Source organism: Erinaceus europaeus, chromosome 7 (genome assembly GCF_950295315.1).
Source record: "Erinaceus europaeus chromosome 7, mEriEur2.1, whole genome shotgun sequence".
NCBI lineage: Eukaryota > Metazoa > Chordata > Mammalia > Eulipotyphla > Erinaceidae > Erinaceus > Erinaceus europaeus.
In genome coordinates, this window is record NC_080168.1 from 127,858,986 (window position 1) to 127,882,468 (window position 23,483).

General features: G+C 47.0%; 1 protein-coding gene across 1 annotated transcript; it reads right to left on the bottom strand.

Annotated features, from left to right (window-relative positions):
• Positions 1-132: 132 nt before the first annotated feature.
• On the bottom strand, positions 133-22,333 carry NDUFA12 (NADH:ubiquinone oxidoreductase subunit A12). The gene is made up of 4 exons (XM_007523194.3): positions 22,168-22,333; positions 19,199-19,281; positions 16,596-16,683; positions 133-411 (listed from the first exon to the last, which is right to left on the bottom strand). Exons 1-4 carry the CDS (start codon positions 22,251-22,253, stop codon positions 231-233), a joined length of 438 nt encoding a protein of 145 aa, XP_007523256.1. The 5' UTR covers positions 22,254-22,333; the 3' UTR covers positions 133-230.
• Between the last annotated feature and the right edge of the window lie 1,150 nt (positions 22,334-23,483).

A 23,483-nucleotide genomic window follows, 5' to 3' on the forward strand; every position in this document is an offset into this window, starting at 1 on the left:
AGAGGTAACTGACTATAAACCAAACAGACACCCAACCTCGATTCGAGTGTCAGATCGGTACGATTCTATTATTCTATTCTGCAGCTAAGCATGACAAAGTTAAGGGCAAGAAGGCACGACAGACAGACACCGCACAATCTAACCATTTTAATCAGATTAACAGTCAGCAGGAAATGTAGAGGTGCTCGGAGAGTCCCATACTTTACATGTCTACATTGTTTCCACTGTCTTCACTTGTAAGGTGTTGTCGGTGGGACCCACTCGTGGATCTTCTTTCTAGTGGTGGAGTAAGGGACGTATTGTTCTGGCGTGCCGCTCACGTTGAATTTATGGTTTGTCCAGATGAATTTACGGACAGTAGGTGGCTTTGTTGTCGGAGGATCATCAGTCATACAGTGAAGCCAACGATGCCTTAAAGAAGGAAAAAGACTGTTATGAAGAAGCTGTGAGTGGGGGCAGGCTGGGAGAGCAGCTTTGTTTTGCTGCTGGCCTCCAGCCTCAGCTCGGTCACTTAGTAGCCGGGCTACTTTTCCCCATCTACTTTTTTTTCATCTTACGTCCTCAGGATTCTGGTAAGAAGGAGATGAGAAACTACAGCCAAAGCACCTAGGAAAATAACCTGCAAACAGTTATGTGCTCAGCAAGTACTAAATAGTGCTACTAACATTTCTGTGTTTCATCAAACCTGGGATATTGCTGGTGTTAAGATACCATTATTATTGGGGGCCAGGTGAGTTAAGTGCACGTGGTGCAAAGCGCACAGACCAGTGTCAGGATCCCGGTTCGAGCCCCCGGCTCCCCACATGCAGGGGAGTCGCTTCACAGGTGGTGAAGCAGGTCTGTCTGTCTTTCTCTCCCCGTTTTCCCCTCCTCTCTCAATCTCTCTCTCTGTCCTAACAAACAATGACAGCAATGGCAACAAAATGGGGAAAATGGCCTCCAGGAGCAGTGGATTCACAGTGTAGGCATCAAGCCCCGGCAATAACCCTGGAGGCCAAAAAAAAGGGGGGGGCGGAGGGTTAGATAGCTATGCAAAGAGACTCTCACGCCTGAGGCTCCAAAGTTCCAGGTTCAATCCCCCCACACCACCATAAGCCAGAGCTGAGCAGTGCTCTGGTAAAAAAAAAAAAAAAAAAAAAAAAGATACCATTATGACTCACTAAGGAAGGAGATTTGTCAGTTAGCACTAGTTTCAGATGTGAAAATGTACTTCTACTCCAAGCTCAAGACTGACCCTGGATTCCCAGTGTGCTCAGCCTGCTCTTGCCACTATGTCTGTAGACTGGTCTCCTGAAGAACAGGGTTCTGCACGCACCAACTTCAAGCCAGGTCTAGATGTGGAGAGCATGTAACCAGTTATGCCGAGAGAAAGGAGAGCTAGCTGGGGCTGGAGGTGGCTCAGCTGTAGAGCGAGTGCCTTGTCATGGGTCTGACGCCATGAACAGCGCGCAAGCAGCCCACAGGCGGCGCGGTCTTTATTCTCTCCTGTACTTTAAAAGCCCTCGGTTCGTTCTCTGGTGATGCAGTAAAAACAGGGGGATAAAGCCACAGTGCTGAAGCTGCAGCGTAGAGCTGGTTAGCTGGCAGTATATGGGGATGAAGTCGAGGGGGAGGGGTGGAAAATGACGGGGGGGGGGGGCGGTAGCTGAGCTCACAAACCCGTGTAAGGACCTGCTTCACCAGCAATGAAGCAGGTCTGCAGGTGTCTGTCTTTCTCTCCCCGTCTTCCCCTCCTCTCTCCATTTCTCCCTGTCCTATCCAACAATGACGACATCAACAACAATAATAACTACAACAATAAAACAACAAGGGCGACAAAAGGGAATAAATAAATATCTTTTAAGTAGAAATTAATTTTTTTTCTGTGCCTTGATACGTAATACTTTGGTTCTGATAACTAACTCTTCCTGTGAGAGGCTAGCGGAGCCTGTCTCAAGCCTTCACGTGTGTCAGAGCTCCTGCTAGTAGCTGCAGTCTAGAGGTCCAGGTCGCACGCACTAATCCCCACTTTCCTTTGGAGGGTGTCTGAGACAAGAGCAGCCCAGTCTATACAGGCTTTTTTATCTTCAGTGTGTTAGCTAATCAAGATAGAAAGAAAGAAAGAAAATGGACAAAATCTAGGATTTAGTCATAAAAGCCAAACAAAAAAAGTTTAATCAAAGAAATGCAAATTAAAATAATATACAATTTTCTACTTGGTAATCTAACAGATTTAAAAAATAATAATAATACCAAGTACTGGTAAAGTTAAAGAGAAAAAAAACAGTATTTATATATGGCTGGCTGAATATATTTACTCTGAGTGTAACTGAAGGTATTTGGTAATGATAACAACAAAAAACATGTCACACACTTGGATACAACAATTATTTGTAGAAAGACCTAAGGAAATGAGGTTGTGTGGGTAAATGCTTACAAACAGAGATACTGACTACAGATTCGCTCATGACATATGCGTGTAACAGGAGAAGAAAGCGTCTTTTAAAATGACAATACAGGGAGTCAGGCTGTAGCGCAGCGGGTTAAGCGCAGGTGGCGCAAAGCACAAGGATCGATGTAGGGATCCCGGTTCGAGCCCCGGCTCCCCACCTGCAGGGGAGTCGCTTCACAGGTGGTGAAGCAGGTCTGCAGGTGTCTGTCTTTCTCTCCTCCTCTCTGTCTTCCCCTCCTCTCTCCATTTCTCTCTGTCCTATCCAACAACAACGGCAACAATAATAATAACTACAACAATAACAAACAACAAAGGCAACAAAAAAGAGAATAAAGAAATAAAATAAAATAAAATAATAAAATTAAAAAACTGAAATTAAAATGACAATACAGAGAATATTTTGAGATATGAAAAAGACATTCACTGGGACCAGGCGATGGCACACCCAGTTGAATGCACTAGTTACCATGAATAAGGACGAGAGTTCTAGGCCCCAGTCTTCATCTATATGGGGTGAGCACATACTGCCTAAGACTAGTTAGCACAGTACTCCCTGAAACGATGAGCACATACTGCCAAAAAGACTAGTTAGCACAGTACTCCATGAAAAGGTGAGCACATACTGCCAAAACTAGTTAGCACAGTACTCCCTGAAAAGGTGAGCACATACTGCCAAAAAGACTAGTTAGCACAGTACTCCCTGAAAAGGTGAGCACATACTGCCAAAAAGACTAGTTAGCACAGTACTCCCTGAAAAGGTAATCACATACTGCCAAAAAGAAGGCAATCTTTCTCTCCTGGACTGGTGACAACTTAACAGAGTATCAAAACAAACAAACAAACAATGGGGCCAGGAGCTAGCTCACACAATAGAGCGCACACTTTGGTGTGCCGAAGGACCAGGGTTCAAGCCCTCTGCACAGCATCCTGGGCCAAGGGAAGCTTCGTGAGCAGGGGGTGCCGACTGACCTGATGTTCAAAGGGGGAAATGTCTGCCAAGTGCAGTGAAATAGCCCCTGTGGCCAAAACAAAACTCTAATAAAAGATTAAGATAGAGAAAGTAGTTTAAAAGAAAGAAAGAAAGAAAGAGTCGGGCGGTAGCACAGCGGGTTAAGCGCACGTGGCGCAAAGCACAAGGACCGGTGTAAGGATCCTCGTTCGAGCCCCCGGCTCCCCACCTGCAGGGGAGTCGCTTCACAGGCGGTGAAACAGGTCTGCAGGTGTCTGTCTTTCTCTCCCCCTCTCTGTCTTCCCCTCCTCTCTCCATTTCTCTCTGTCCTATCCAACAACAATGACATCAATAATAACTACAACAACAAAACAACAAGGGCAACAAAAGGAATAAATAAATAAATAAATTTAAAATTAAAAAAAAATTTTTAAATGTACATGAGCAAAAAAAAAAAAAAAAGAAAGAAAGAAAGAAATACAGCTTAAAGCCAGAACCACAGTGAGATTTCAATCTAGCAAAAGCTAAGAGGAGTGATAGACTGACCAATTTTGTGTCAGCTAGAAGCAAAAAAACATTGCTACATCTAACGGGTAAAGTAATAGTTGTCTAAAGTAAGACGGCGGTGGTCCGGGAGGTGGCGCAGTGGCTAAAGCACTGGACTCTCAAGCATGAGGTCCAGAGTTCAGTCCCCCGCAGCACAAGTACCAGAGTGACGTCTGGTTCCTTCTGTCTCCTCCCATCTTTTTCATTAATCAATAAATAAAATGTTTTTAAAAGTAAAGTAGAACAGCATAGCAACAAATATTTACTGAGTAACTACTATGTGCTAAATAAGTGTTTTAGGCACTGTAGCACAGCAACGAACAAAGTTGAGAGAAAGCATGGCGGTGGAGAAACAGTAAATCAAGGCATAGCTAGTAACTCCTAAGGCAGACTAAGAGCTACCTGGGGGCAACTAGAGACGGTGAGAGGACACTGGGGGAGAACAGGGCTCTCGCAGGGGAGCCCAAAGAGCGCCCGGAACAGGCGCTGGGATCAAGCGGAGGCCGAGCAGAGACCGCGAGTGCAGAGTGAGGGACGGGGCAGCTCACTCTAAGGGAGCCAACAGGCAAGAAGCAGGGAGGAGGGGACACGCCTCAAGCGCATTTCAGGGCTTATGTGCCCGACGCTCCTGTTTGACCCCAGCAGCTGCATGTACTGAGTAGTGCTGTCCCCTCTCCCCCGGCTCTCATCAAACTCTAGTTCACATGGAAGAAAATATTTTGGCTGTAGGACAAATTCCCCGCTCCTGGCGGACATCTCTCCCCTTCCCTCCTCCCTCCCTTTCACAGGACATAGAGAAATGGAGAGGGGAAATGGAGAAGGAAAGAGAAAGACACCTGCGGACAAGCTTCATCACTCATGAAACGTCCCCCCTGCAGATGGGGAGCGGAGGCACGAACCCAGGTTCTCGCACAGGGTGGCATGCGCTTAACCAGATGCAGCACTGCCAGCCCTCAAAAAAAAAGCTCACCAGGTAGGGTATGTGACCCAGATTCAAATGACATGGCGCCAGGGCCAGCCCGGGTACACAAGGCCTTGAATCCAGAAAAGAACATCGCGTCAAGCTGGCAGGGTCATAAACAAGACATCAACAGAATCTGCACAGGTCACTCTGGGCACATAAAGCCCTGCGGAAGATGCAAATGTTGGCATCTGAAGTCAAAGGGTATTTCCGAGTGAGGATACTGTGATGAGTACTTGAGCACTGCAGGAATGAAAGCAGACCGGTAAGCAGGGAGCAGACACATCCCAGCAATGAGTAACCGCCACTGTCACTGAGCTAGCACGAGATATTCGGGAGGGAGGGAACTTGCTGGACAGACTGACTCGGTATTAGAGAAGAAATGAGCTGTGAGATGACCTGCAGACGTGGCCTGAGTAACCGAGAGCTCTGTGAGTGCTTAGGAACATGGTGCTCAGGTCTTGTGAGTCCTGCCTACATTGGGCATTTAAAGATTATATCCAGCGCAGGAGACAGCATAATAGTTATGCAAAGACTTTCAAGCCTGAGGCGTAAGAGGTTCCACCCCCAGTACCACGGTAAGCCAGAGCTGAGCAGTAGCAGTGCTCTGGTGAAAAGCAAAATAACAGAAACGATGCACATAATACATATGCTAGCGGGTGACCAAAGCACCAGCTTCCTCCAATGACAAGGTAACTAACACACAGTCCAACCAAGCGATTTCACCAGCCTTTTAAAGAAAGATACACACACGGGAGCCGGGGGCCGGGTGGTGGCACACCTGGTTAAGCACACGTTACAATGTGCAAGGACCCCCGGGTTCAAACCCCCAGTCCCCACCTGCAGGGGGAACGCTTCACAAGTGGTGAAGCAGTGCTGCAGGTGTCTCTCTGTCTCTCTCCCTCTCTATCCCTCCCCTCTCGATTTCTGACTGTCTCTATCTAATAAAGATATTTAAAAAACAGAAAAATAATAATAATAAAAAAACAGACACACACACTTGAGAGAGAGGAGGGGAAAGGAGAGGGAGAGAAAAAGAAACACACCAGAACACTGCTCAGCTCTGGTTTATGGTGGTGCTGAATGGGGACTGAACCTGGGACCTCAGAGCCTCAAGCATGAAGGCTTTTGCACACTTTATGTTGTCTCTCCAGCCTTTTAAAGATATTCTTAAAAACCAAATATAGTGCACATTTGTAAATGCCAATGCATAAAGGAATATAATTAACTAAACTTGTAAATAGCGCTAATTGTTTAGGAGAGTTTAATCCTTTCCATTAAAGTTTATCAAACATTCATCAAAGAACAAGAAAGACTGATTGTTCTTTATTTTTATGCAAAAGTATTTCAATTGACTAATCTTGTTATCCTATTTATAAATTGCACCCCAAGGGTAAAGTGTACCTAGGCTTTAAGAATGCAGCTGGAATAAACACAGCACTCATTTGAAATCCAGATTACCATTACTCCTTCTACACAGAAGTCTCTCCCTGGGCCAGGAACGTGGCCCCACAGGTAGAGCACTGAGATTAGCAAGATGAGGGCAGAGGGGGTCGGGCGGTGGCGCAGCGGGTTAAGCGCAGGTGGCGCAAAGTGCAAGGACAGGCATAGGGATCCCGGTTTGAGCCCCCGGCTCCCCACCTGCAGGGGAGTCGCTTCACAGGCAGTGGGTGAAGCAGGTCTGCATGTGTCTTTCTCTCCCCCTGTCTTCCCCTCTTCTCTCCATTTCTCTGTTCCTATCCAACAACAACAACATCAATAGCAATGATGATAATAACCACAACAATAAAAACAACCAGGGTAACAAAAGGGAAAAGATGGCCTCCAGGAGCAGTGGATTCGTGGTGCAGGCACCCAGCCCCAGCAATAACCTTGTAGGCAAAACAAAGATGAGGACAAAGGTAACATGCAAATGCCACAGCGGCTGTTTCTTAGGACGACCCGCACACTTCCCCATCCTGACAGTCTCCAAACTTGTCTGATATCTTCCGTTTCTCCAAGATTCACTGAAGTTCATGCAGTCAACTGCACATGGACATATTTCCATCCTATCTTCCCCCACCTTTCAGCATCGATCCAGCCAGCCTTCCCATCTATCCAGTGGTGACACGCTGATCTCTGCTTTTCCTCCTCTCTTGATGTAACTCATTCTTCTTCCGGGCTGCACCTCTGTGCTAAGCTCCAGGCTCAGATATCCATCTGATTATTTTTTCTGGATATCTGACAAGAAGCTCAAAATTACTCCTTCCCCAAAAAGGCTTTTCTGATTCCTTTCTCCAGACCCAAGCCCCCGACCCCGCCTGCTCCTAGTCTTTCCAGTTCAGTGAATGACACCACCATGTACCTACCCAGTCTCTCAAGCTCAAAACATACACACCGCCCTTGATTTCTCTCTGTTACCTCCAAGTAACTTCCCCATCTGCCTCCCAGCTTCTCTATAAGGGTTTTCAGAGGCCAGAACTATAACAGTGACTATGCAAAAGACTTTCATGCTGGAGGCTCTGAAGTCCCAGGTTCAGTCCCTGCACCACCATAAGCCAGAGCTAAGACGTGCTCTCAAAAAAAATTAATTAATTAATTAAAATCTATAAAGGTTTCTGAAACATACCAACTGCAAAAAACCAAGACAAACAACAGAAATACTGCATGTTGGGAGTCAGGCGGTAGCGCAGCAGGTTAAGCGCACGTGGCACAAAGCGCAGACCGGCATAAGGATCCCGGTTCGAGCCCCCGGCTCCCCACCTGCAGGGGAGTCGCTTCCCAGGCGGTGAAGCAGGTCTGCAGGTGTCTATCTTTCTCTCCCCCTCTCTGTCTTCCCCTCCTCTCTCCATTTCTCTCTGTCCTATCTAACAACGACAACATCAACAACAATAACAACTAAAACAACAATAAAAACAAGGGCAACAAAAGGGAAAATAAATATAAGAAAAAAAAAAAAGAAATACTACATGTTAATAAAGTATCCTAAAAATGTGTCTTGTTAAGAACAAAGGCATTTCAGGAGCCGAGTGGTGGCGCACCTGGTTAAGTGCTCACATTATAGTGCACAAGGTCCCACGTTCAAGCCCTTGCTCCCCACCTGCAGGAGGAAAGCTTCATGGATGATGAAGCAGGGCTGCAGGTGTCTCTGTCTCTCTCCCTTTCTATCTCCCCCCTCTCAATTCCTCTCTGTCTCTATACAATAATAGATAAATAAATAAATTAATTAATTAAAGAACAAAGACATTTATTTTACCAGGATCCTGGAAAAATCTTCGAGGACAAAAATCTCAACTGTAGAAAGACATAAAGAGAGAGAGAAAGAAAGGAAAGAATGAATGAATGAATGAGTTTGCAGTAGCGCAGTGGGTTAAGCGCACATGGCACCAAAAGCAAGGACTGGAGTAAGGATCCCAGTTCAAGCCCCCAGGCTCCCTACCTGCAGGGGGTCCGCTTCACAAGCAGTGAAGCAGGTCTGCAGGTGTCTGTCTTTCTCTTCCCCTCTGTCTTCCTCCCCTCTCTGTCCTACCTAATAACAAAGACATCAATAACAACAATAATAATAACCAAAACAACAATAGAACAACCAGGGCAACAAAAGGGGAAAAAATAGCCTCCAGGATCAATGAATTTGTAGTGAAGGCACCGAGCCCCAGCAACAACCCCAGAGGCAGAAAGAAAAAAAAAGAGAAGAGAAAGAAAAGAAAAAAAAAAAAGAAGAATAGAAACTGTTCTGGTTGAGAAGACAGCAAGGGATTATGCAAAAGTTTTCATGCCAGAGGATCCAAGGTCCCAAGGTTTAATCCCTGGCACCACCATAATCAAAAAATAATCATAACTCAAAATGGAGCAGTGCTCTAGCTAAAAAGAGAAAAAAGAAACAGGAAAAGGAGAAAAAAAAAAACTTTTACTATACATTTAAATGAATGTCTTCATGTATTACTTGAGTAATTTAACCATTAATTTTAATACAGAAAATCAGTATACAAGGAGAGATTACTGTATGACATCATGGGAGGAAAAAGACACATCTCAGAAATGAACAGAAGCTGCCACCAGGTGGGGAAAATGCAGATGAACAGCAGAAAGAAATGCAGGCGTTTTTTTGTTTGTTTTAACTTGGTTTAAGAATTTCAGGCTTCTAGTACTTCAAACTACAAACAAAAAAATTATTTATCCAGATGTAATTGAAAAAAAAAGATTTTAGGGACCAGGTGGTGGTGCACCTGGTTGAGCACATGTTACAGTGCTGAAGGACCTGGGTCACCTGCAGAAGGACAGCTTTGCAAGAGGTAAATAGTTCTGCAGGTGTCTCTCTCCCTATCTCCCCACTTCACTCTCAAGTTTTGGCTGTCTCTATCCGATAAAAATAACTAAAAAAAAAAAAAAAAGATTTGATACTATCATACAAAAAATACACTAAATTTGGGAGCCGGGCAGTGGTGCACTGGGTTAAGCGCACATGGCACAAAGCACAAGGACTGGAGTAAGAATCCCGGTTCGAGCCCCCGGCCCCCCACCTGCAGGGGAGTCACTTCCCAGGTGGTGAAGCAGGTCTGCAGGTGTCTGTCTTTCTCTCCCTCTCTCTGTCTTCCCCTCCTCTCTCCATTTCTCTCTGTCCTAGCCAACAATGACAACAGCAATATCAACAACAATAATAACAACAACAATAAACAACAAGGGCAACAAAAGGGAAAATAAATAAAAATTAATAAAAAATAAATAAAATTTTAAAAATACACTACATTTTCTACCTTTTGACTCTCAAATTTTTGCCTTGCCAAGTTTTATGTAGCTACTACTCAGATTATCTGTCAATAAATTCATACAAAAGTCTAACATAAAAATGACAATAAAGGTTCTGTGCATGGCAGTATATCCAGCGGCAAGGAATTTAAAGATAAACTTAAGGACAATCAGAACTACTATAAAACACAGACTTGACACCAAACTGATCTGAGACAAGTCCTGAAGTGAGGCTAAGAGCTGCCCTGCCTGCCAGCCCCAGTGAGTAGGACAGCGAGAAAGGGAGTGGGAACACACACAGTAGAGAAGACCCCTCTCCTCCTCCTTCGCTCCGCCACTGCAGGGAGTGGGAGGCCTGTGCCAGACCCCAGCAAAGCCCTTACTTCAGCGTCACCTCCACAAGCGAGCAGGGAAAACACACGGTTAATGATCGTCTCGATTCACCTGCTTTTCGATTTCTGTAAGAAGCTCCTAGTCACACTAGTGGACGCAGCAATCCTGCACTATGACGACAGATGGCTGAGTCTGCTTGGTAAGGCGGCCATCCGGCCACACTTAAGCACATCTTATATACTGAGACTTGTGCTATCAGATTTGCTCAGCCGTGTTGGGGTTTATGAATATATCAGTAAAATTAAGTGGATAATTCTTTGTGAGATCTAAAAAAAAGTACAATCTACTAATATACTTTGAGTATTCTATTCCACCAAATTAAATATGAATTCCTGAAGAAACTAGAGTTTGATCTCAGAGTAAAGTCTGCCAAGAAATCAAATGAATTACGACGAAGAAGATGTGAACACAGTGAGTCACAGCACGGCATTAGTCTAGCAGCTGGCATCTACTGAGCGACTGTGAACTCCAGGAGGGCAGGAGCCGTGAGCCATGACACTGTGAGTGTGTAAGTCCCCCACAGCCTGGCTCGGGGCTGGACAGGGTGCCAGGCAGGGGCAGGCTTTTCATTTTCTTTCCTTTTTTTTAAAATTAATTTCTTTTCTTTCTTTTTTTTTTTTTAAAGAATTTATTTATTTACTCATGAGAAAGACAGGAGGAGAGAAAGAACCAGACATCACCCTGGTACATGTGCTGCCGGGGATCGAACTCTCGACCTCATGGTTGAGAGTCCAATGCTTCATCCACTGCGCCGCGTCCTGGGCCACAGGCTTTTCGTTTCTAAGGTGTTGTAGCTTCACTGCCCAGCCCAGACACACGCACCAACAAATACACCTGGTTATGCTTGCAGTCTTGTTGGCCACTGGCTGATTCACAGAAGTGACGGCCTTGAGACCAGAGAGAATAAAATGCTCCCTCCGCGGACTTCTACTGCCTCCTGCCCCCGCACCCAAGATTAGGGGGCATTCAGGGTTCACAGAAGTTCTCTAAAGATACTTCCTGATTCTATCAAAAACACCAATCCATCTGGAGAAAAATCTTTCTGGGGGGAGGTAGCATCATGGTTATGCAAAGAGACTCTATCACCTGAGGCTCCCAAGTCTCAGGTTCGATCCCCCGCACCACCATAAGCCAGAACCGAGCAGTTCTCTGGTAAGAAAGAAAGGAAGGAAGGAAGGAAGGAAGGAAGGAAGGAAGGAAGGAAGGAAGGAAGGAAGGAAGGAAGGAAGGAAGGAAGTTTTTCTGTAGATGAGATGATATGGTGACTGGACAGACAAGGCACATGAACCACACTGGCACCGGAGGAGTCCGAAGGCCAGTACCAGAGCAGGAACAGCCTGACAGGCGGGCAACACCCAGCGCTTCACTCACTGAGTCCTGCAGGCAGACGCCCGCGTACTCAGCCGGCCGGGAACTAGTCCCTCTGCAGGCGACAAAGCTCAGGCTTCAGGAAGCTCAGCAGCAAAGCAGCGACGTACAGGAGCCTCCCTACTCACAGTTCCTTGCTACACAAAGGACAGAGAGGGGAACAGTAAAGCACGGGCTGGGTTTGGGGTGCTGCACCAAGGCAAAGGGCTCTCGGGAGGAGGGCACGTGATGGTGGAAAGGGCCTGCGCTGGGGCTGTGTTCCGCAGACACCTGCTTTGGGGAGATGAGGAACTGTGCCCACGTGCCAGCAACCGTACTGTAAGCCGTTTACCCCGCTTACAAAATGCTAAGAGGAAAGCAAACATCACTAACAACTCCACAGGCATGCCTTCAGGATTCCTTTGCTCGGGAGGGACAGGCCTGCTCTAAGGGTAGCAACTTAGAGAAACTGAAAGAGCGAACTTAGCAGGCGTGTATAAATCCCTTCAGTCCAGATGCACTCACCAATCAAGGGTCAATTTTATCAAACAGTACTGACACTACTTAACCGGATCTCAGAGGAACAGAAGTAGGGACCCCCCATGGGGAGCACACATTAAAATGTGCAAGGAGCCAAAATGCTGTGCACGTCTCTCTCTCCCTTCCATCTCAATTTCTGTCTCTAGAAAACGGGGTGGCAGATTTGTCTTGTAAGCAGTAAACTGGAAGCGACAAAAACAAGCAAAAATCTAACAAGACTAGGAAATTAACTGGAGATCGTTTTAACCTTTTCAATAAAAAAATATAAAATTAAATGATATAGGGGTCAGGTGGTAGCACTGGGTTAAGCACACGTGGAGCAAAGCACAAGGATCAGCATAAGGATCCCGGTTCCACCATAAGGATCCCGGTTCTAGCCCTCGGCTCCCCATCTGCAGGGGGGTCTGCAGGTGTCTCTCTTTCTCTCCCCCTCTGTCTCTTCACCTCTTCTCTCCATTTCTCTCTGTCCTAGCCAACAACAATAGCAATGACAACAACAATAATAACTACAACAACAATAAAACAACAAGGGCAGCAAAAGGGGGAAAAATTAAATGATAGTCTTCCTCTAGGTAAAAATCACAATGAAGTAAGTCCTACCTTGCAACAACTCTACCAAGACTTAAACACTAGGCTTTCTAACTATAACCCTCCCTTCCAACTTGGTAGAACAGCATACTTTTTTTTTTCTTTTCTTTCCCTTTTCTTTCTTTCTTTCTTTTTTGGCCTCTACAATGATCTCTGGGGCTCAGTGCCTGCAACACAAGTCCTTTTTGGACAGGACTGAGAAATTGAGGGCTGGGGCTAGCTAGCATAATGGGTATGGAAAGAGGCTCTTATGCCTGAATTTCCAAAGTCCCAGGTTCAGTCCCGTGCACCACCATAAAACAGAGATGAGCAGTAAAAGAGAAGAGCGAGGACTGAGAAATGGAGAGAGGAGAGGAATATATAGAGAAAGACACCTGCAGACCTGCTTCACCACTTGTGAAGTGACCCCCCTTGAAGGTGGAGTGATTTTAAGTGTTAGGCTGTCTTCTCTGGAAGGGTACTCTCCTTTCTTTCTTTTCTCTCCTCTTCTTTTCTTTGTAACTCCATACTTTATTCTCCTGAAGGGGCATTCTATATCTCAGCAGAGCTATTTGAGTCTACTGTGTCTTAAAATTTACTGTTGCCTTCAGAAGGTGAAGTGGCCTGGTTTTTGTTTGCTTTTGAAAAAGGGTGGCATTGGCCAGACTTTCACAGCTGAAGCACCAGTGATGCCAGGTTCAGTTCTTGGCATCACCATCAGAAACCGGAGCTGCAGACTACAGGAATGTATTCTGAAGTGAGACTGATTCCACAAGATGTGCTAATGAGTTGGATTTTTAAGAGAAAAAAAGAGAATATGTTGAGATTTTTTTTTTTTTTTTATCTGAACTACTAGTAATCCCTTTGCTGAGATACAGAAGATAGGGCTGGATGGGGGAAACAGAATTGGAAGGGACATCATTGATATTAAATGTAAGATATATGCTGCACTAGGTGGGGGAGATAGCATAATGGTTATGCAAAATGACTCTCCTACCTGAGGCTTCAAAGTCCCAGGTTCAATCTCCAATCCCTGCACCACCATAAGCCAGAGCTGAGCAGTGCTCTGGTGGAAAAAAAAAAAAAGATCTTCGGTCTATACTCCCAGAGGGATAAATAACAGGCAAGCTTCACAGTTTGTGAAGCGACTCCCCTGCAGGTGAGGAGACAGGGGCTCGAACCGGGATCTTTACACAGGTCCTTGCGCTTTGCGCCATGTGCGCTTAAACCATTGCACCACAGCCCAGCTCCCAAATTTAGTGTATTTTTTGTATGATAGTATCAAATCTTTTTTTTAAATTATTTTTATCAGATAGAGACAGCCAAAACTTGAGAGTGAAGTGGGGAGATAGAGGAAGAGACACTTGCTACCTGCGCTACAGCCTGACTACCGACTAAACAATATTTTTTAGTATATGTGCTGCCGAAGCGAGCACCTAAACAATATTTTTAAAGCTAGCACACACACACACAAAAAGGAAATCTTTTACAGATTTTCAATTTCTCTGGGAAAATGCTATTTAACTTAACATTCTGTTCAATTTTTACGTAACAAAAAACAGGAGAGCTGACTTCAGTCTCACCCACCTGGATGGACTCTGTATTACTGTTCAGTTCACTGCACTCACTATAATCACACCACTCACTAGTACCCACATCTGAATGTTCCATGCATGGATCTCTGAGTTTTGTTGTTAATGTTGTTTTAATGTTTAATTTTTTTAAGAGAGAGAGAGAGAGAGAGAGACCTACAGACCTGCTTTACCACTCACAAAGCTTTCCCGCTGCAGGTGAAGACCGGGGGCTTAAACCTAGATCCTTGCACATTGTAATATGTGCACTCAGCAAGGTGTCTCTCTTTCTCTCTCTCTTTTTTTTTTAAGATTTTATTTATTCATGAGAAATGATAGGGGAGAGACAGAGAAAAAGAACCAGACATCACTCTGGCACATGTGCTGCCAGGAATTGAACTTAGGACCTCATGCTTGAGAGTCCAAAGTCTTATCCACTGCACCACCTCCTGGATCTCTGAGTTTTCAGAGTGAAAGGTGATGAGTCTGAGGCTGTACCATTTTCTTTTTTTTTTTTTTTTTTTCCTCCAGGGTGATTGCTGGGCTCGGTGCCTGCACCATGAATCCACCGCTCCTGGAGACCATTTTTTCCCCCTTTTTGTTGCACTAGTTGTTGCAGCCTCGTTGTGGTTATTATTGCCATTGTTGACGTTGCTTTGTTGTTGGATAGGACAGAGAGAAATGGAGAGAGATGGGGAAGACAGAGAAGGGGAGAGAAAGATAGACACTTGCAGACCTGCTTCACCGCCTGTGAAGCGACTCCCCTGCAGGTGGGGAGCCGGGGGCTCGAACCGGGATCCTCACGCCGGTCCCTGCGCTTTGCGCCACCTGCACTTAACCCACTGCGCCATGTGCGCTTAACCCACTGCGCCACCGCCCGACTCCCACCATTTTCTATTAATAGACCCACACTGTTTCTGACGATCACATGCAACTAAATTATGCTTTAACCTGATGTACATATTGCCAGTTTTTTGGGGGGTGAAATTTTCTAGATGAGACCAATTGGAAAGGATTATATTATATATTATTTCAGCAAGCTATGAAAAAGATATATTTTGCCTTCAAATACTTTATACAAAATTTGGTAATTCAACTAAATGCACTTAGAATTTCATCTGAGGGGGGAGTCAGGTGGTAGCACAGTGGGTAAAGCTCACATGGTGCAAAGCGCAGGGACCGGCATAAGGACCCCGGTTCGAGCCCCCAGCTCCCCACCTGCAGGGGAGTCCCTTCACAGGTGGTGAAGCAGGTCTGCAGGTGTCTGTCTTTCTCTCCCCCTCTCTGTCTTCCCCTCCTCTCTCCATTTCTCTCTGTCCTATCCAGCACCGACGACAACAACAGTCACTACAATAAGGGCAACAAAAGGGAAATAATTAAATATTTTTTAAAATCTTTAAAAAAAAAATTCATCTCGGGTACCAGGGAGTGGCTCACCTGGTCAAGTGCTCACATTACAGGGCACAAGAACCTAGGTTCAAGGCCCCGGTCCCCACCTGCAGGGGGGAAGCTTCACAAGTGGTGAAGTAGCGCTGCAGGGGTCTCTGTCTCTCTCCCATCTCCTTCTCCCCTCTCAATCTCTGTCTCTATCCAATAATAAATAAATACACAAATAAATAAATATTCTTTAAATCTCATCACGATGTAAATATATTACAAAATCAGTTTTTAGAGATCGAAGGAATTTTTTTTGGGGGGGAAGGCTTTCATTTTACATATGAGAAAACTAAACCCAGAGAGGTTAAAGGATTGATAAAGCCCAAGTGTCCACACCACTACATATTCCAACACAGAATGTCAAGCTGGCAAGTCTCTACCAAACACGAGGGTCCTCATGCCCTACACCAAGGAACTTGGGCAGTGGGATGCGGTGTCGTGCTGGCTTCGCAGGTGTCTTGCTGCTGCTTAGTTAACAGTGGTTATGTAAACAGAATACAGTGTAAAGCAAGGGGATTAAACCAAATGAAACAGAAGGGGTTTTCAGAAGCAGAATTAGAAACATACCAAGAATGCGGAACCCAGATTGGACCAAATCAGAGCAGGCAACAGGGCAGCAGCCGCTCCTGACTGGCTGATTTTTAGAGAGGCAGAAAGAAAGCGACCAGGGCACGCATGCTCCTTCCATAGGATGGGGTCAGGCCTGAGCCTCAGCAGTCACACGGCAAAGCAGCTCAATGGCTAAAGGAGCTATCCCACCAGGCCCCGGAAAGACGGCTTCTGCCTAAGGAAGCTCAGGACACCTGCCGACAGCTCACAGTCAACCCGACGCTGTGAGTCAGTGTCATCCCTCGTTCTAGTACCCTGCATCTGAGGCTTCAGTCAGCGTGAATAGAAATCAACTTCACTGCCTGTCTGAATTTTTGACCCACAAAAACTGCGAGAGCTCAATACTTAACAACTGCGTTAAGCTGGTCCGTTTTAGAATCAGCCATGTAGCTTGTTGTGCCACTATTTAAACCCTGACGGCGGCTTTCAGAACACCACTGACTGCCTTATAAACGTGCAACAGGTCTTGTAATGACACAAATGTTGTAAAGTCAAATAAAAAGTGCTGATGTCACTTACCACTCAGGGGGTACCATGCTCCCGTCCACATCCCAGAATGTGTTTTTGCCATTCATTTCGGTCGTGTACATAACCCATCGGTGCCGGCCTGAGTGGAAAGATCAAGACTTACACACATTTGAGAAAACTCACCCACCTCTACTGAGTGTGAGCCCCAGCACCACATGGGAACACTAGACTGTGCCAGGGGAGGCCCACAGATTGTGGAGCTGTATTTACTTAAAAAAAAAAAAAGACCCTCTGGTGGCCCTCTCAGTTGCTGAACCAGCCGGCAGGCAGCCACAGTTCTGCTTCCTTCTACTTCTCAGATGTACACAGCACGGCAGAAGCAGCTGGCATACAGGGCCATGTGGCCACCCACACACCTTCCCTGCAGATGGCCGACATGTCCTTAGGCCCCAGAACCAGGAGCTTGGGACCTAGGCAGCGCAGAGCGATGGCTCAGTCATTCTCAAAGGGGGTGGTTCTGGCCCAGGCGCACATCTGGCAGAGTAAATCTGCAGATGTTTCTGTTGCCTCAGTCGCAATAGTGGAGGAGATGCTACTGACAGACACCTACAGGCAGGCAGGATAATCCCTTCACAGCAAAGAGTCTCGCCGAGGGAGCCGGGAGCGCAGCAGGTTAAGCGCACGTGGCACCAAGAGCAAGGACAGGAGTAAGGATCCCAGTTCGAGCCCCCGGCTCCCCACCTGCAGGGGAGTCGCTTCACAGGCAGTGAAGCAGGTCTGCAGGTGTCTGTCTTTCTCTCCCCTGCTCTGTCTTCCCCTCCTCTCTCCATTTCTCTCTGTCCTATCCAACAACAACGACATTGTTGTTTTATTAACAAAAATAATGACAACAATAAAACAAGGGCAACAAATGGGAAAATAAATAAATTTTTTAAAAGTCTTTATACAGTCTCGCTGAGGATGAGAAAGCTTGTACTGAGACAAGTTCCTCTCATTCACTTCTCATTTAGTTTCGCACAGATCTATGTGGTAAGTACTATTAACAGTCTTGCTTTATGGATGAAGGAACTGAGGCCTAGCGTCGTGGGTTCCCCAGGCTGCACAGTTCAGCGCGGGAAGGAGAGGTCTGCGCCTGCACTCTGACTCCACCGCTGACAGCCCTTTGTGTCTGCAATGCACGCTGAGAGGCCTGCGTTTTCTGTTTGAGGACAACACTCTTCTCCAGCTGAAACTTCTGTACTATGCACATCCTCCACATCTAACTACGTAAAATGTACACGTCTCTTTATCCTAATAAAAACTAAGTGTTCAAAAATGTGAATTGGACCACAGAACGCCAGCTCAGACCTACAGGGGTGCAGAGGTTACACAGGCTCCTGTGCTGAATATGGGCCCCAGGTCAAATCGATGGGGTTTAAAGTTAACAATATTTAGATAATTTTCCCATATTCGGGAGCTACTCTCTTCCCTGATCCAGCTTTCTAGCCCTTTTTCCAACTCTGACATCATCTCCCCAGACAATACCTTTGGTCCACCTGCATGTTAGCTGTCAGGCTCAGGCAAAAACTAGTAAAGTCATGGGTCCCTTGGAATAGACCTAAAATAGACCTACCAGCTTTTTCCAAAACAGAGACCCCAAATCTCCATCTGCAATCGTTTTGCCTTTAGGTTCATGATTAGTCAACAATTTGTTTGGCTTTGTATGTTAATTCTTTTTCAGCCACCACGTTCCAGATGCTAACCTGACGCCAACTTGACTTCCCTGGGCAGACGACCCCACCAATGTGTCCTGGAGCTCCGCCTCTCCAGAGCCCTGCCCCACTAGGGAAAGAGAGAGACAGGCTGGGGGTGTGGATCCACCTGCCAACGCCCATGTTCAGCGGGGAAGCAATTACAGAAGCCAGACCTTCCACCTTCTGCATCCCACAATGACCCTGGGTCCATGCTCCCAGAGGGATAGAGAATGGGAAAGCTATCAGGGGAGGGGATGGGATATGGAGATCTGGTGGTGGGAATTGTGTGGAGTTGTGCCCCTCTTATCCTATGGTATTATCAATATTTCAATTTTATAAATTAAAAAAATTAAATGTGGATTTATCAGCATACAGCGGGCATACAATGTCTTTTTTCAAATTTAATGCTGCAGTGAATATATTTGTTCTGCAAGAATATTTGTATATGAATTTTCTGAAGTGGAGATGCTACGACATAGTATGTGCAATGTAAGTTTTGGCAAATACTGTTTTCCAAAAGGATTGCAGTAGCCTCGATATTCTTACAGACGGTCTGTCAACACATGAGGAATAGTCATACTGAAATGAGTTAAAAACCTGAGGGGTGGGAGTATGGCGGTACTGCAGCGGGTTAAGCGCAGGTGGCGCAAAGCACAAGGACGGGCTCAAGGATCCCGGTTCGAGCCCCCAGCTCCCCACCTGCAGGGGAGTCGCTTCACAGGTGGTGAAGCAGGTCTGCAGGTGTCTGTCTTTCTCTCCCCCTCCTCTCTGTCTTCCCCTCCTCTCTCCATTTCTCTCTGTCCTATCCAACAACGACAACATCAGTAACAACAACAACTACAACAATAAAACAACAAGGGTAACAAAAGAGACTATATAGATAAAGAAATATTTAAAGAAAAAAGAAAAAACAATACTCACCAAAAAACTGCTTGTTGTCCTCATAGTACTTGTTTCCATATTTGTCTTCTCCCACCAAAGTCCCGACCCTCACATCATTCATCCTGCGAATGCGCAAAAGGAAGACAGAAATCTTAGACGGATTCCTCGCAGGAAACAGGGATGTCAGCAAGGTGAGGGTGGCGACACGCAGACGCGCAGTGAGCTGTGAGCTGTCCGGGACATCACCTGGCCCTGCCCTTGTCCCGGGGACAGCGCTGCTCCACTTCTCTCTCCCCTCAAGTTCTATCTCCGGGGGACTGGAGACACCAGGAAAACAGAAATCTAACCCAGCGGAGAGGCTGGACCCCGACACACAGATACCGGTGTCTCCACAGCAGGAGCGAGACTGTCTCTCTGGGCCAGCCCTGGCTCAGGAACTGTGGGTCAGCAACGACCTTCCTGAAAGGAGAACACCGAGGTCTAAGCCGCTCCTCTCCTGTCGTGTTTTGTTTTTTTTTTCCTTCCCCCAGAGCACTGCTCAGCTCTGGCTTATGGTGGTGCGGAGGGTGGGGGGGGAATTGAACCTGGGACTTTGGAGCCTCAGGCACGAGTGTCTCTTTACAGAACCCCCACCAACTAATTTTTTATTTTTTTTTTACCAGAGCACTGCTCAGCTCTGGCTTATGGTTGCGGAGGGGGATTGGAGCGTCAGGAATGAGTTTCTTTGCAGAACCATGATGCTATCTACACTTGCCTCTAGTTTTTTTTTTTTTAAGATTTTGATTTATTTATTAGTGGAAAAAAAAAAAATGAAGACAGAGTAAGGCATCGCTGTGGTCCATGTGCTGCGGGGGACTGAACTCGGGGCCTCACGTGGGAGAGTCCAGCGCTTGACCCACTGCGCCACCTCCCCGACCACTCAGATGCATCTTTAGCGGAGCAAGACTTTCAGGGTAACTTTCAGTTAAAAGTGTTTATGGGGGTTAAGCGCACGTGGCACAAAGGGTTAATGGACCAGCATAAGGATCCCGGTTCGAGCCCCGGCTCCCCACCTGCAGGGGAGTCACTTCCCAGGCGGTGAAGCAGGTCTGCAGGTGTCTGTCTTTCTCTCCCCCCCTCTGTCTTCCCTCCTCTCTCCATTTCTCTCTGTCCTATCCGGCAACAATAATAACAACAATAACTACAACGATAAAACAACAAGGGCAACAAAAGGGAATAAATAAAATAAATATTTTAAGAAAATCTGGGGGGCCGGGTGGTGGCACACCTGGTTAGGCGCACATGTCATAACGTGCAAGGACCTGGGTTCAAGCCCCCAGTCCCCACCTGCAGGGGGAAAGCTTTAAAAAATGTCTATATGTTATGCTTTTGAGTGCCATGTCATCGAGGATTATGGGATTATATCCAATGACCCTCTACCGCGTCTTCACCCCGTAGCACTGCTGAGCTCTGGCCGATGGCGGTGCTGGGGATGGAACCTGGGCCTGGGCACCTCAGGCAGCAGAGTGTTTTGCAGTATTGTTATTATTACTACTATTATTATTATTTCCCCATAGCACTGCTGAGCTCTGGCCGACGGCGGTGCTGGGGATGGAACCTGGGGCCAGGGTGCCTCAGGCAGCAGAGTGTTTTGCAGTATTGTTGTTGTTGTTGTTATTATTATTACTACTACTATTATTTCCCCAGAGCCTGCCGAGCTCTGGCGGATGGCAGGGCTGGGGACCGACCCTGGGCCCGGAGGGCATGTTGCAGCATTACTATTACTTTATTATTAGTAGTACTCCGACGGCGGGGCCGGGACCGACCCTGGGACCGGGGCGTGTTGCAGCATTACTATTAATTCTATTATTATTACTCCAAACCTGGGCCCAGGGCGTGTTGCAGCATTACTATTAATTCTATTATTATTACTCCGACCCCGGGCCCGAGGCGTGTTGCAGCACTGCTATTACTCTATTATTATTATTACTCCGACCCCGCCCCGGGCGTGTTGCAGCATTACTATTACTCTATTATTATTACTCCGACCCCGGGCCCGGGGCGTGTTGCAGCACTGCTATTACTCTATTATTATTATTACTCCGCCCCCGGGCGTGTTGCAGCATTACTATTACTCTATTATTAGTAGTAGTAGTACTCCGACCCCGGGCGTGTTGCAGCATTACTATTACTCTATTACTATTAGTACTCCAACCCCGGGCGTGTTGCAGCACTGCTATCACTCTATTATAAGTAATAGTACTCCGACCCCGGGCGTGTTGCAGCATTACTATTACTCTATTATTATTAGTAGTAGTACTCAGACCCCGGGCGTGTTGCAGCACTGCTATCACTCTATTATTAGTAATAGTACTCCGACCCCGGGCGTGTTGCAGCATTACTATTGCTCTATTACTATTAGTAGTAGTACTCAGACCCCGGGCGTGTTGCAGCATTACTATTACTCTATTACTATTAGTACTCCAACCCCGGGCGTGTTGCAGCACTGCTATCACTCTATTATTAGTAATAGTACTCCGACCCCGGGCGTGTTGCAGCATTACTATTGCTCTATTACTATTAGTAGTAGTACTCAGACCCCGGGCGTGTTGCAGCATTACTATTACTCTATTACTATTAGTACTCCAACCCCGGGCGTGTTGCAGCACTGCTATCACTCTATTATTAGTAATAGTACTCCGCCCCCGGGCGTGTTGCAGCACTGCTATTACTCCATTACTATTATTACTCTATTAGCATTAGTATTATTACTCTGTTACTATTAGTACTCCGACGGCGGCACACTCCCCGCACGCAGGTCGCCCTCTCCCGTCAGCTCGGCGCCTCTCCCGCAGGGTCGCGAGGACCCGCCCCAAGGTCGCGGGGTCAGGGGTCAGGGGTCGCCCCGGGGCTGCCGGCCCGGTCTCCGGATGTCCTTGACCAGCGACCGGGTCCCTCGGGCTGACCCAGCCGGGCCGCGTCCTGAGCAGCGCCGCGGGCGCAAGTGCGGGGGGCGGCCACGCACCTACCTGAAGAACACGCGCAGGTAGCCGCGGAGGCCGCCGTGCCCGCTGACCTGCTGCAGCCCGCGCTTCAGCACCTGCACCAGCTCCATCTTGTCCGCGGGCGCAGCGTCCCCGGGGCGCCGCTCTAAACGCGCCGGGCGGAAACCGACGCGGGGCGCCTGGGATCCCACCGCGGGGAGGGCCTCGCGCAGGCGCGTGAGTCGCCGCGGGCTTTGCGCTTGCGCGGGGTTGGAGCTACACACACACACACCCCCCACCCCCCAGTGTCTGGACAGGGATTGGTCGTTTCTGTCTGGACAGGGATTGGTCGTCTGCGTGGGTAAAAGGTCGCAGTTTAGAAGATTCTGCCCGCGTGCGGCCTGGTGGTGGCGCGCCGGCTACAGCACACAGGCTACAATGCTCAAGGACCGGGGTTCAAGTCCCCTGTCCCCAGCTGCAGGGGAAAGCTTTACAAGTGGTGAAGCAGTGCTGCAGGTGTCTCTCTCTCTCTTCCTATCGCCTTCGCTCGCGATTTCTGGCTGTCTCTATCCAAGAAATAAAAGATAATAAAACGTAAATTAAAAGATATTCAACAGGGAGTCAGGCTGTAGCGCAGCACATGGCGCAAAGCCTAAGGACCAGCACAAGAATCCCGGTTCGAGCCCCCGGCTCCCCACCTGCAGGGGGAGTCACTTCACAGGCGGTGAAGCAGGTCTGCAGGTGTCTGTCTTTCTCTCCCCCTCTCTGTCTTCCCCTCCTCTCTCCATTTCTCCCTGTCCTATCCAACAACGACAACAATAACCGCGATAAACAACAAGAGCAACAAAAGTGAAAAAAAAAGCCTCCAGGGGTGTGGGGGGGAAAATGGCCTCCAGGAGCAGCGGATTCCAGGTGCCGGCACTGAGCCTCAGCAATAACCCTGGAGGCAAAAAAAAAAAAAAAAAAAGTATCAGTTCTCTTAACATTTAAGTTGAATGCTAAAACTTCAAATTGTAAACATTTAAGTTATTAAATATTTTGTACATAATAAAACTTTCTAGTGTTCCTGTTGCTATTGATGGGTGGCTACTTGTGATTAGAAATGTTGGCATGACTGCAGTGCTCCTCATTTTGTTTAGATTGACTTTGCAGAGGCCCACCTGGTGATGTGTGTTACTCTAGGCAAGGACCGGACTCAAGTTCCTGATCCCCCACAGCAGGAGGAAAGCTTCACCAGCCTTGACACAACACCCCAACACCCCCTGTCCTAGCATGTCCCCTCTATTTTTTTTAATTTTTTATTTATTTTCCCTTTTGTTACCCTTGTCTTTATATTGTTGTTGTAGTAATTGTTCTTGTTA

Coding starts and splice junctions, on each gene's coding strand:
- NDUFA12 (XM_007523194.3), bottom strand. CDS start 22,253: ATGGAGCTGGTGCAGGTGCTGAAGCGCGGGCTGCAGCAGGTCAGCGGG. Junction 16,684..19,198: donor GGACAACAAGCAGTTTTTTG/GTGAGTATTGTT, acceptor CTTTCCACTCAG/GCCGGCACCGATGGGTTATG. Junction 412..16,595: donor AGCATGGTACCCCCTGAGTG/GTAAGTGACATC, acceptor TCCTTCTTTAAG/GCATCGTTGGCTTCACTGTA.